This window comes from Papilio polytes, unplaced genomic scaffold (assembly GCF_000836215.1).
Source record: "Papilio polytes unplaced genomic scaffold, Ppol_1.0 DF822067.1, whole genome shotgun sequence".
NCBI lineage: Eukaryota > Metazoa > Arthropoda > Insecta > Lepidoptera > Papilionidae > Papilio > Papilio polytes.
This window is the reverse complement of record NW_013527137.1, coordinates 2099687-2112967: the sequence shown is the minus strand read 5'-3', so window position 1 is coordinate 2112967 and position 13281 is coordinate 2099687. Positions and strand designations below refer to the sequence as shown.

The 13281-nt window shown below is 31.2% G+C and overlaps 1 protein-coding gene across 1 annotated transcript in view; it reads left to right on the top strand.

Moving 5' to 3' along the window:
* LOC106106829 (zinc finger Y-chromosomal protein 1-like) overlaps nucleotides 1-1433 on the top strand; it is a 6403-nt gene extending 4970 nt beyond the window's left edge. The window contains exons 6-8 of the mRNA XM_013287487.1: nucleotides 2-183; nucleotides 507-534; nucleotides 653-1433. Of these exons, the coding sequence (XP_013142941.1) occupies nucleotides 2-183; nucleotides 507-534; nucleotides 653-722 (280 nt within the window). The 3' untranslated portion in view covers nucleotides 723-1433. The remainder of the gene's footprint in view (nucleotide 1; nucleotides 184-506; nucleotides 535-652) is intronic.
* The last annotated feature ends 11848 nt before the right edge of the window (nucleotides 1434-13281 follow it).

Sequence of the window (13281 nt, the reverse complement as noted above, 5' to 3'; positions counted from 1 at the left end):
GGCGCGCGCCGCACCCCGCCACCCTCACCACCTCGCTCACCACACCGCTCACCACACCACTCACCACCTCCCTCACCACACCGCTCACCACCCTCGCCGACCCCTACCTAACACAGCACAAGGAGTACGCGCAGCCCCACCACCTCTACTTCTCTGACGTCATCATACAACAACCCGCTGACGGTATGTATTTATTGTTGTATGACAATATTAATGTTAGGGCCTGTCCCACCAAATAGTAAATTGTTTGATAACAATCCAACGCGTAAAATATATGATGGAAATATCGGATTTTGTTACATTATCTGACGTGACGTCATTTTTAAGGTATCAGTCAGTGGTAGGACCGGCCCTTAATATTGTATTTGTGTGCTTTTTGTTATGTCTTATATAATATACATAAATTCAATCATGTACGTCATCAAGGGATCGTCTTTAGGGGGAGCTTACTTATGTCTGATTCATGGAGTTTAAAGATAAAGATTACATATTATTTTTGTTTTCAGGACAAGCACAGACTGTACAGATAACATTGTAAGTATTAATAACATAGCTAATACTTTCTCTGTCTAACACATATATCACCATCTTTGTTTAATTAGCATTAAATAGCGTAATTAGAATATTTTTTAATAATATCTTTGTATTGCAGGCCGGAATTAGTTTTGAAAAAGGACGACGTCAAAATATACGAAACGGAACAGACGATCGCATATTTTTAATTTTTTTTTATTTACAAACCTGTTGCCAGTATTGCCGCTTCACAATGCACATTGTAATCAAAATTATGTTAACTATAGTTTTAACTGTATATAATATATTTGTAGTAAACAATGAATTCTTACTATTTTAAATCGATTTAGGCGCCCACTAAGGGCGCCGGGTATGAAAGGGCGCCATAGGTTTATAAAGAGGCGGCCCGGGCGCCTTTTTTGTACGAGTTTATGTTACAATGAGGGGGCGCTACAGTAATTTCGGGCGCCGGTTACGTTAAAGGCCCTGCAAATAATATACACTGTCATTATTTTGTATTTTATTTTTAGGTAATTATTCCATTCTTAATCAACACAGGAGTATATTGCTATCTCTATTTCTCTCACAGATAATGTGAAGGATGCTGTCATCTACAAAATATAGTGTTTTGTTTTGTGTATTATTACCGCTATATACAAACTTTTTTCTGTAATTATAATGCGACGAAATATGGAGTAAAGCTGTATGTTAGTATAGTCGAATACATTAGGAATGAGAAATTATAACAGATTTTACTTTTAAAAGGTATCATATTCACAGAGTATTTAAAAATAGACATGTGTAAATATTTCTCTTTTTATTAAAATTCGAATATACTTACTGTTAAGCATTTTGTAAGGATAACAAAGTAATATGTTATAAAATCTATAATCGAACGAACATGTAAGTTTATAATAATGATCTGTGTTTATATAACAACCAGAAATTAAAAGGTTTTATAATATTTCGTTTTTTATTGCCCTTTTTACATTTAGACATCCAAGGGGATACATACCTACTTGTGGGCTCTTAGTCACGAATTTCCACAAATACTATATAAAACTATACCAGTAAAGTAGTATATTTTATGGTACAAAATATAGGTGAAATATTAAAAATATTTTGTATAGTAGACATGGCTTGACTATGGTATGCCTTGATTTTCTATTTCAAGTTTAAAGAAGCTTCCAGAAAACTTTCAACTTAGTTCTTTTATCATATTTATTTATTTTCAAATTTTTAGTATAGTATAAAGTACATGTTAATATTTTCACTGTTCTAATAGGTGATTTATTAGTACATTTTGGGGTTTCTCGGTTAGTGATTTACAAAGGAGACGTAAATTGAGTTCAGCCGAAGCGCAAGCCGTTAGCGACGGTGTGCAGTAAATTCAGCGACTTTTAGTGCGGTCATAAACATTATTTTAATGGTTACTGTTCGGATTTTTCCTACAACAGATTTATCAGACTATAGCTTGTTTTATTACAAGTAATAATAATTTAAAGAAACAATTCGCTATAGCAATCTATAACTTCAAATTTCGTCGTGCGTCGTCTGTTTAGTGTAATTATTTAGGTATATTACGCAATTTAATTACTGTGACATTACGAATTGTGGAAGTTGTATAGAGTTAAAAGACATTTTATGATATTAAAATGGGACATACGTATTATCCTATTTTGCTATAGTTTGTTCCAAAAACCATAGGGAATTTTATTTAACTTCTGTGATTTTTATCACGTGATCTAATTCTGTGGACGTGCGTCGGCATCTGGATGACGTGACGGAATTAATAGACTATGTCGGGTTGGGAATACTTGTCGGTGAAATTCCCATAAATATTTATGTATTGTTAAATATTTAGGTTAGGAAAGGGATTTTAATCATATAAAAAATGGGTTACAAAAATGTTTACTATTAGCGGTGCAGTAGTATTAAATCACAATCAATAGCAAATGGATGCAAATACCAGTGTATCCAGCTCAATGAATAACTCGTTCACTAGATAAAGATGCCTTGGATGTCAGACATTCTATGCTCAACGACCTTTAAGAAATATGTACTTTTAATATAAATAATATCTAGTCCCATATTCATGGATCAAATAAAAATTAGGAAACACTTTATCGTAAGACGAATTCCAAAAGAGGAGATTACCTTTTAAGCAAATTGTAAAACCTTTCTCCTATCCTTTAGGTTCTTATGATACTTTATTCATCTTTATTTAAAGCTTCTAAAATCTAAACATCGTTGTACATAATTCAGTCAAAGCAAGTAAAATATAAAACATCTGGAATCGCCCACTCAGGTTGATACAATCAGTCTTCGTTGCTTGTTGAACGTCTACTGGACGTGACATTCCTCGCACGAATTACGAAGCTCCAGATCTATCTTAAAAAGCTATGCTTAAAGCGCACATTTTCTCAACATTTATCAATTTTCAGTAACATTTACCGTAACATATATGTTATGTACTAAATATAAAATCATTTTGCTTTATCTTTACTAAACTATTTATACAAATAAATGCTGATATTGTGTAATTATCAAAGATTTGAAAATGCAACATATTGTAAAGCAGCTGTAGACTACGTAAACAACAATCTCAACTTAAAAATTGACAAAGATGAATTTGGCCGAGTTTATGTTAGATGTATAACAAAAATATAAAATCTTTTATATACTAATCATATAGGTATATTTTACAGTCGTCTTTGGAGCGATTTAGCACGCTGAGCCGAGTCGTTCACATTGATGAATGGACCGTTTTACATGTTGAATGCACGTCATTAAGGCGTCGTGGGCGTGGCAAACGCTACACCTTAATCATCTGCCTTTTTAAGTTCATGATTTTTTTGCTTTTAACACGACAAAACAGTCTGCGAAATGTGATACTATAGATTAAATTTTGCTTTAAAAATATGAAAACATAAAATGCTCCAAAATATTTTAAAAAGGATCTCTAAGCTTTCAATTCTAGTTTTTTTTTCAGGTTTTTGTTATACTAAGTATTTGAAAATGTTATATTCAGTTATAGTTAAAGTATCTTGTTTTGTCTTCGCATTCCGACGCTTCATCCATTGGCAAAGAGCTTTAATCAATACCAATTTATACCAGACAATCTAATTCAATTTATTAGAACAGGGTCGTTGCTAACTAAAGCTACTAAATCAACGATCTCAAGTGAACAGTGAGCAGAACAATTTGAATAAACAAGCAACGGATAAGCCGCACCACAACCACTCTGATTTCAAACTGAAATCCGTCTGGAGAGTTTGCATACATTACTCTAATCCGTAACTACTTTGAAGCCACGTTTCGACTTCTCTGCATTTAATCAATCAGTTACGACTATATAAGTACCTCTACCTTATAGAAAAGCGGAGTAAAATAAAATAGTTTTTCTGTTTCGTAGTAAATTAATACAAAGGATGTCACAATGTTTATGGAGCGTATAAAACGTATACGGCCTAAAAAATGTATGAAGTTGTTTCAAACTGTCGGTGATGCTTCATTCTCAACCAACAATAATTATATCACGCAGTATTTATTAGATATAAAATAAATAGTGTGATTCACGTTTTTTTAATAAGCTTTAGAAATCAAGTTTCTTGTTTGTTTTATATTTATTACAAAGATAGAGAAAATCATATCAAACTGACTGGTAACCTACGACTGTTGTATTAAAAGTAGTTAATTTGTTTACAAAGGAAGACCGTTAGTAATAATTTTATCCTTAATGTTGGGAGCTTGTAGTTTATGGTTCCTTTCCCACATGAAGGTTTTTTCCAATTAATTTACCCCTAGGTTTTATAGCTTGAAAATATGTAGTCTAAAGCGTGTCGTAAGTGTAGGGCTTTTTATTCAAGAAAGTGTTATTCAAAAATATGCTACGCCACAAAGTAAGATGTCAGCAATCACAGCATATTTTGTGAGTGTGTGGTTACGTTTTATTATATTAAGTATAGTATAGAGTTTAGAGTATAGAGCATAGAGTATAGAGTATAGAGTATAGATATAGATGTGCATAAGTAGTTATGTATTTATTATTATTCATTTATTCATTAGTGCTCAACTATAAAAAGGCACCACATTTTCAACATCAATTCTCAAACATTTATTCTATATCGTAGTAGATCGTATTTCGTTATACAGGAAATGAGATTTCGTATTGGAATTCGGATTAATCTTAACAGATGGTTATTGGATTTGAGTTCACAGTACTTTGACGGTTCTTTTGGAATAGACGTATTTTTTTATGGTAAAGCTTCGCAAGAAAGATCTACAATATATTTTCTTAACTATTAAATGTGCATCTTACATAATTTTTTGGTTAATGTTAAATGTAAAAGTCACGTGTTCATTGTTTATTATAATTAAATTTTTGTATTAACTGTAGGTTTCTTTTTACGAACAAAATAATCTCCGTTGTCATATTTATAACAAAGAGTAAATTGACTCAACGTTGTAGTGTGAGAACATTTTTGATTACGCTCCAGTAATAAGTACTACGTCTCGCGAGATTTCGTATGTGAAATGTAATTTTTTCATGTAAACGTTAAAGGTATTTTTTGTGATAAGAAAAGAAAAAGTCATTTTTATAACGAATACCTAAGGCGTCGTATTAATACGTGGGGTAAAAATGCGTATAGGGTTTTAACATAATATACTAGCTACCGTCGACTCCATCCGCGCGAAATTAAAAGAAAAGTAGCTTATATATGTGTTTTTTTCAGACAATGTTCTACATCTGTGACAAATTTCAGCGAGATTTGTTGAGTCGTACTGAAGATAGATAGTTGCAAACCATCCATCCATCTAAACTACTACGACTTATCAAATCTTACTTAATATCATGAGTCCGAAAGTTTAATGGATGAATGGATATTCATTAATTTGTAAACGGCTGAACAGATCTCGATGAAATTTGGCATAGACACAGAGAATAGTCTGGAAGAACACCTAGGCAACTCACTTTTTTTTTTTTATTTTTCGAGGACGAAGTCGCGAGCGAAACTAGTTTAAAATAAAGTTTATTCTAAACAATAAACCCGAATAAATCCTGTTTACTTCTTTGCCTTTGAGTTCGTTACTTTTACATGAAGTCAAATGTAACAAAAAATTCATAGTTGTGTAAAATTTTTGTAAATTACAAAATTACCATTTCTACAACATACTTGGAATCGCGCCGTTTGTAGTACAAATACTAAAAAAATCTTCGGATTGCTTCGCAATTGTTTCAGCTATGAAACAATTTTCATTTGCATATAATAAGTTGTTTCGCTTATGAATAATTGAGCATCTATTTTATTCTTAGAACAATGTATGTGCGAACAGAATACATTTTAAGCTAGAAAGAGAATTGCCAACCATTTCCCTTGCGTCTTTACTTTCGTGAAGAAAATGTAGACAACTCTAGTTCATTTATTGAAAATGCGAAGCATGCAAACTATGAATTATGGAAACTATAAAAACTGACGGATAAATACCAGCCAAAAGTACTTTTTACAGTAACATACTATCATTAAATTCTATTGTAGACGTGTGTTTTTTATCTTTTTTTTCTAAGATAATGAGAGGAATGGCAATATTTTTTATACAACAGTGGAAACCCAAATAACTCTAGTGCATGACGCCGTAATGTCTATGGTTTAAGGGTCATCATGTGTGTTTTGGAAATGGCCCAATTTCTTCTGCACTTATCGTTAATCTATTACATGTATTTATTACATTGTTGGGATTTGCTTCTGTTATATTTTTGCTAGATCATGTAAAGTTTTTTTTTACTTAAGAAAAATTGTTCTATGTAATCTCTTTGCCAGAATAATTTAATTCACACGAAATACAGAGTTTAGCCTTCCTCACCAAGCATTATGACTACTATGATACAAAAGAAAAAATGAAACATTTCACGTAAAGAATAAACAAATTGTTACCCAAAAAGAAATTTTAAGTACATACTTCGGTTTTGTTATCCGGCCGGAAAAGTGTTCAATTGTCTAAAAGAAGTAATGGTTGGCAGAAGGAGCAATACTTGGTAACAAATAACATTCAATGAGACGAAAGAAGTACAACTCTTCAAAGACAAGCGGCCTATATACTAGAAAGCGTAACTGTACATTTCGTTACACACAATATTTGAGATCGTATAAACTCTAACTGAAATTATTTCCATTCGGCACAAAAAATAGGAAGTGAGTAACTACTAAACATAGTTATTTTTTTATTTAAACAAATTAATTACTAAGATACAACAAATCAGCCTTTAATCAGCTTATAACCTTAGAAATGTTTTGAAATCTGGCTTCTATTATACTTTCATACTAGTTAATATTATAAATGCGAAAGTTTAGATGAAAGTTTAGAACAGATTTCAATGATTTGGTATAGATGTAAAGGATTTTCTCGAAGACATAGGCTACTCACTTTTGTTTTTTAATTAATTCGACGCGGGCGAAAGCTAGTATAGATATAATATTGTTAATTTGATTTAAAGTTACTGGCAGTCAATGACTTTGATGTTAAACTCACTATGATAATTAAAAGCACACGCGTTGGGAGCCGCCGCCGCTCAATCAATGTCAATTAGCGATGCTAATGAATGCCGCTAAAATTTAAATATCCGTAAAATGGCGTAGTATTTACGTTGAAAATTAAACCATACATTTGTTCTCTATAACGATTTATTTCAAAAACATGTTATCTTGCGATATTTACTAGATATTTTCAGATTATTATAAAATTGTTTAGTGTTTTTTAGTTATCATAATTAGTACATACGAGAGAAATATGAGAAAAGAATGTAATGATCGCTGTAGGGCAAACGATTCATATTCTTTCATAGTCGGCAAAAAGCACTTTGGATATATTCCAACACAAAACATGTATGAAAAGATTTGTCTATAGACTCATCGGCGACGAATTTACTTATCTTTTTTTTGAACGCGAATACCAAGTAATTAACCACTACAGCCTCAAAAAAACAATACTTGATGGAAGTCTGATTATTTCCAAAGTGCACGAATTTTTAATTTTAAATCGACTGATAGAATAAAAATATGTTTTTCGACACATTTTTATTTTTTATTACATTTATCTATAAAAGTTCACAATACAAATTAGTTATAACAAGCAACAGCTGCCCTCAAAATAATAATAAACTTGATTGTTCTCAATATAATAAATTAGTTTGCCTAAATTGAGGAAGGGTAGAAAATGGGAATATTATGTAAATGCGTCCAAGTATCTTGATTTATGTTGAAAAGTTTTCGGTTCTTTTTTGGCTTAATATTGAAGGATGGGCCTAAATGAAATTACTTTTCACTGTCAGAGGTACAGAATTGTTTAATTCAACAGGGGCGATTGCAATTTACATATGGTTTTTGTTGAGTATTGACAAACATACATTTTATCTTTCACATTTCAATACAAAGACATTATGAATATACTTTGAGAGCAATAAAATCAATTGACCGATGTAATTAAAAAAACAATTGACTTATAATTTCACTCAATAGTGTATTTTGAACATAAACAGACAGAATTGTAAAAGAAAATTAATTAATCATTTAATAAAGCGACTAGTACGAAAAAGCAATAAACTTTACGGTCATTGTGTTGCCCATTATAATTGTTCCAGTAAAACTTTCACAAAGTTAAATTAGGAACAATCTAGAACTACTTTGAAGTTTTCATTTGCCACGCTGCTCCGAAATGTATATACAAATTGTATTAACATTCATATTAAATAACAAAAACCATTAAATATTGAGTTTTCTTTATTAAGAAAGCTATAAGTAAAGTTTTGCTTCATCTGTGGAATAGTTTTTCACATCTGCTTCAAGTTCAAGGAACTGATAGTCAATAAAACTTAGAAAAAACCCATCTAAGAGTATTATTAAGACGAAATTTGTGAAAACATCTAACTTGATTTGTAATGTAATGGTTATTCCAAAATTATTATTTATCTTACTAATATTATAAATGCGAAAGTTTAGATGGATGGATGGATACATGGATGTTTGTTAGCGTTTGTAGCCTAAACGGCTGAACGGATTTCCATGAAATTTGGCACAGGTTTAGGCCATAGTCTGGAAGAACACATAGGCTACTTTTTATCCCGGGAATAGTTACGGTTCCCGTGAGATTCATTAATTTAGTTTTTTAATATTTAGTCGATCATTCTGTAACAGTTCAACATATGTTAGGGATATGTAGCTTTTTGTTATTTATATAGTTCGTAAGTTTTCTAATACCACACGGACAAAGTCGCGGGAAACAGCTAGTTTTTAATAAATAAAAGTCTGTAGCGTGTGTCGTAAATGACAAATTGTCCTTTAGCAGCAAGACGGGCCTTGTTAGCGGTAATGGGTTCTCGGATTTCCTCGACCACGGTCATATTACGACGGTACGGTAGGCTTTTGTTTTCTTTGTCGACCTTTCTCTTGTCGAACCCGACCATTAATCCTATTATTTGGGTAACTTATGGTATATTTTGTTACCATTATTTTTATTATCGAATAAAGTGAAATAAGGATGTCAATATGTTTATAAACAAGTATGAAAATACACACTAGCATCTAACCCACAAGTCGAAACCGTAAATTCCGAAAGGACACGCTTTTGTATTCCAGAGTCTTGTTTTATTGCTCTTAAAAGATGACATCTTAAGGAGAAACGTAATACTTTTTTACTATAGAAGTCTTGATATTACGAACAAACTTTATTAAGTAACAATATGTCAAAGTAATATATTGTATACACACGTGGGATACTAAACAGTTACCTTGCAATGTTTATGTAAGAAAGTAATTTACTTCGTGCAGGTGCCGCTTTACAAGGTTAACTTGCGAAGTCATAAAATCTGCTACGTGAATAAGTTTAGAGTGGAGAAAATGTAAAAGATTTTCTAAAGCCTTGTTATAACAAATAGACTATTCAAGTTGCGAATTTACTTTTGTATGACGGTATACAATGTTAAATTCTGCTTAAAGTATTTTGTGAAGTTTTTTTTGCAAAATGTCCGTTTTATATTCACAACATTTTAACTAAACAACGAAATAAACCCGCAATTTAATTAAAGGACGTTCCTCTTGATTTTGTTGACGAAGAAATGTTGAATTTAGTATTCGAGTCGTGCATTGTTACCATAGTAATTTGAATTCAAAGTCAATTCTCTTGAATCAATTCATTAACTGAAGTTAAGATTTGATTTATTATCTTCTCCGTAGTAAATAATGCATTGTTAACAAAGAACCATGTTTATTAACGGAAGAAAAAAGGACGGAAATAAGAAAAGTATAAATGTGAACAACGCAGAAGGGGTTATGTAATAAACTTTGTCACCTAATGTTTCAAATAGGACGTTGCACTAACGAAGTCCATATAAATCATGAATTAACAGTCAAAATATTTATACAAAGCTTTAAAAGGCACATATAACGTTACTGTAGTTCTGTGATAATTTCCCCAGACACTGTCTGCAGCAAGTCCAATAAAGTCAAAGTACAAAGCTTACAATGTGCAATTAACTTGGAAATATATTCATATTGCACATTTTTATAACCAGTTACTGGCAGTTTATAAAATATTTGGTATTTAAATGGCATATAAATCTAAAGGGAAATTAAAAAGAAAAAAACATGTTTACTTAGCTAGAGCATCTTAGAGTAACTGAGTACAGGGATTTACGACTACAAAATCAGAGTAAATCAACTGATTGCATACTAAATCAGCACGTCGTGTCTATCTAAATAGAATCTCCTTTATGCAGCGATCAGGAATGATACACGACTAAACTGAGCAAATGCAATAAGACTGAGTTAAAAGACCTCGCAAATCTCTCGCTAGCTCATATGTACTTTCTGCATGTTGACATTTCTCTTTGAAAATGTTTTTGATGTACACATACTTCTTCTTGACGAAATGTTCTATTTTGTGTACAAAATTAACGTTTAAACTGTACATATGAGAGTAATTTTAGGCTAATTTAAAACGTGGAATTCCGTATAATCAAATCTGTCTGTTTCAACACTATTATTAAATGAGTAATGTTTGAACTGTTATGACATTATAATCTATAATTGCATTGATTAATATATGATCACATTCGTATATCAATCAATGATTTAATTATACAAATTTTACTACAACTGTTATGGTACTAACAATGATAAAAGTTCTGTATTTATGTATATTGTTTTTGACCGACTTCCCAAAAGAAGAAGGTAATTAATTCATATGTATGTTTTTTATGTGTGTTAAGCGATATCTCCAGCACTGGTGAACGATTTTGTAAATTCTTATTTTATCTGAAAGGTAGTACTTGCAGGTGCGTCCCATTTTTTGTTTAATTTTTGGAGTTAAAGACTAGGCGTTGTTAGATAGTTTAGCTCAAAATCGCATGACGAAAATTGGGGTCGTTTTTGCTTTCTTTTACCCATTAAATTTTCATACACGGTAATACAGCAGCCATTTAGCGGTAAAGCAAACGTTATAAAAGTCATTACAGCGTATTTCCTCGCTTCTGTATCATTAAGCTTACTTTGCTGATGGAAAATGCTTTTAATATATACTGCATATTTAAGTATTAACATAGCTTAAGCTGCAATATAATTAATGTAAAATATTAAAGTAAAATGTTAAAGTAATGCATGTTAAAAAACATTAACCCACTTAAATAAAGAACATTTTGAAAAACATTTCGTCATCTAGATTATACATAAAGTGTAGCTTTAGTGCAAGGTTTGACACTACGCCATTTAAAGCTACGCCGTAAACGGTGCTACGGAAGTGTCTACGATTGCCATTCAACTTCAAGAAAGCTTATCTCTGACTATTCACGAAGCTGGCAAACGATGAGCGACGTTCACAATGCTCTTCCTAAGTTCTACATGGCTTTTAAATGTCATCTTTATGAGCAGCTTGCTTGAAATTGACTGAATAGTTGTCAACACTAAGTGAACATCTGCTCGATTGTTAGATATTAAATGCATTTTTTTATGATTTTTAAAATCGGTGCTTGACCACGATCCCACCTATATGTAAGTGGTTATGTGATCGAAGGATGGTATTCGCTAATTTAATAAATATCCATTCTCCCTTCTATGTATGTATTTTTACTTAACCTAAAATCTGGATTAAAAAAAATCAAATTAAAGATAAGAACTGATTAATAATTTTACTTGTTTACAACGAACACTAACTGTGATTAAAAATCATCTTGATTATTCTAATAAATAAGAAAGTAAAACAAAAACAGTGAATCTATCTCAAGGATGAATTTATTTTGGCTTTCACGCAAATGACATCACGCTCTTCAAGAAACGCTTTGTGTAATTTATTTTTTCCCTTCTTAAGGAAACCCAAACCATTACTTACAGATATCGGAAACAGCGTTAGTATTATTTTTCTTTTGTTTCTTTAATTGGTATTCTGTTATGTTTTAATTAATAAAAATAAGATAGTTAGTTCCACTTGAAATTTTAGGATTAAAGTCAAAATAATAATCTGAACTAATATTTAGATGCATGGATGTTTGTTGAAATTTGGTACGTATGTACGTGACGTTCTGGGAGAACACATTTTTTTATTCCACGCATACATCACATACTCGTACATTGGAATCTCGATTGTACCAGATTAATTTCCACATATTTGTTTTCGAATTGAAAATGTTTCAGAGCAACGTATCGGGTCAAGTGAGAAATAAGAGCTCTTACACATTAACAAAGCGAGGAAACTTTCATGTAATTTAACACTTCTCTGGTAAATGTATTTGTAAATTTAGATATAGATTCTATTTGACAGAAATTTGATTTAAATGGAAAAGAAAATTATGACAAATGATGATAATTTAAAAAAGTATGTTTTTTGTAAATTTTCAATCTTGTTGTAGACATATAATTAGTATTAATTCGATAAAGGGAAAACGAAACCGATATTATTTTCCGTACGAGTAGTAGTGTCAAGAGTAAGCGGTAACTGAGTGAAGTGTTGTTCAACAAAACGCTGACGCCATTTTTCTACTTTGGCGTTGAAAGAAAAAAGATATGAATTTCTGTACTTTCTTTTTGCTACGAATAAAGTGTCTTTATTATTTAGAAAAAATCTAGTCAATATGCCAAAAACCATAAAGATGTTAATGTACAATGAGTACTTATTTTTACTAAGCACATGGAAAAGTCGTACTATTTTTAAATTAAGCCGTTCGTACATTAAATTAAAATACTTCACGAAGAGTGTTAACATTTTTTTTAGAATTGTATATCAAAGTACATGTAAAACCTTATGAATAAATAACAGCACAGATATGAAAGATCGTAATGGAACATTAAAAAAACATCAAGTTTTACGAGCATGACGTGACGCATTTCCGCAATTCTTTACGGAAGCCACGTTTATGACGGAGTATGTCACTAGATTGTGTATATTAAAAGCTACATGTTTCGTAAATAAAAAGAGCTATGTATATTATATTTAACATAAAGTATTGTTCTCCTGTAACAAATGGCGATCAACCGAAGTTAGTAGTAGTTAATACTGAACATACTTGGTAATACAAAGACAGGCTTACAACTGTATTGAACTGATTTAGGTCGATATTAAAATGTGAAAGTTTATTTTTATTTTCTACCGTTATATTAATCAAGAAAGACGATACTTTTTAAGAATACATTGTAATATAGGTATAAAACATAAAACATTATAAATGGAGCATTGGCGCTTTAACGATTTGTTCGATAACTAAATAATTAACTACAGATTGTT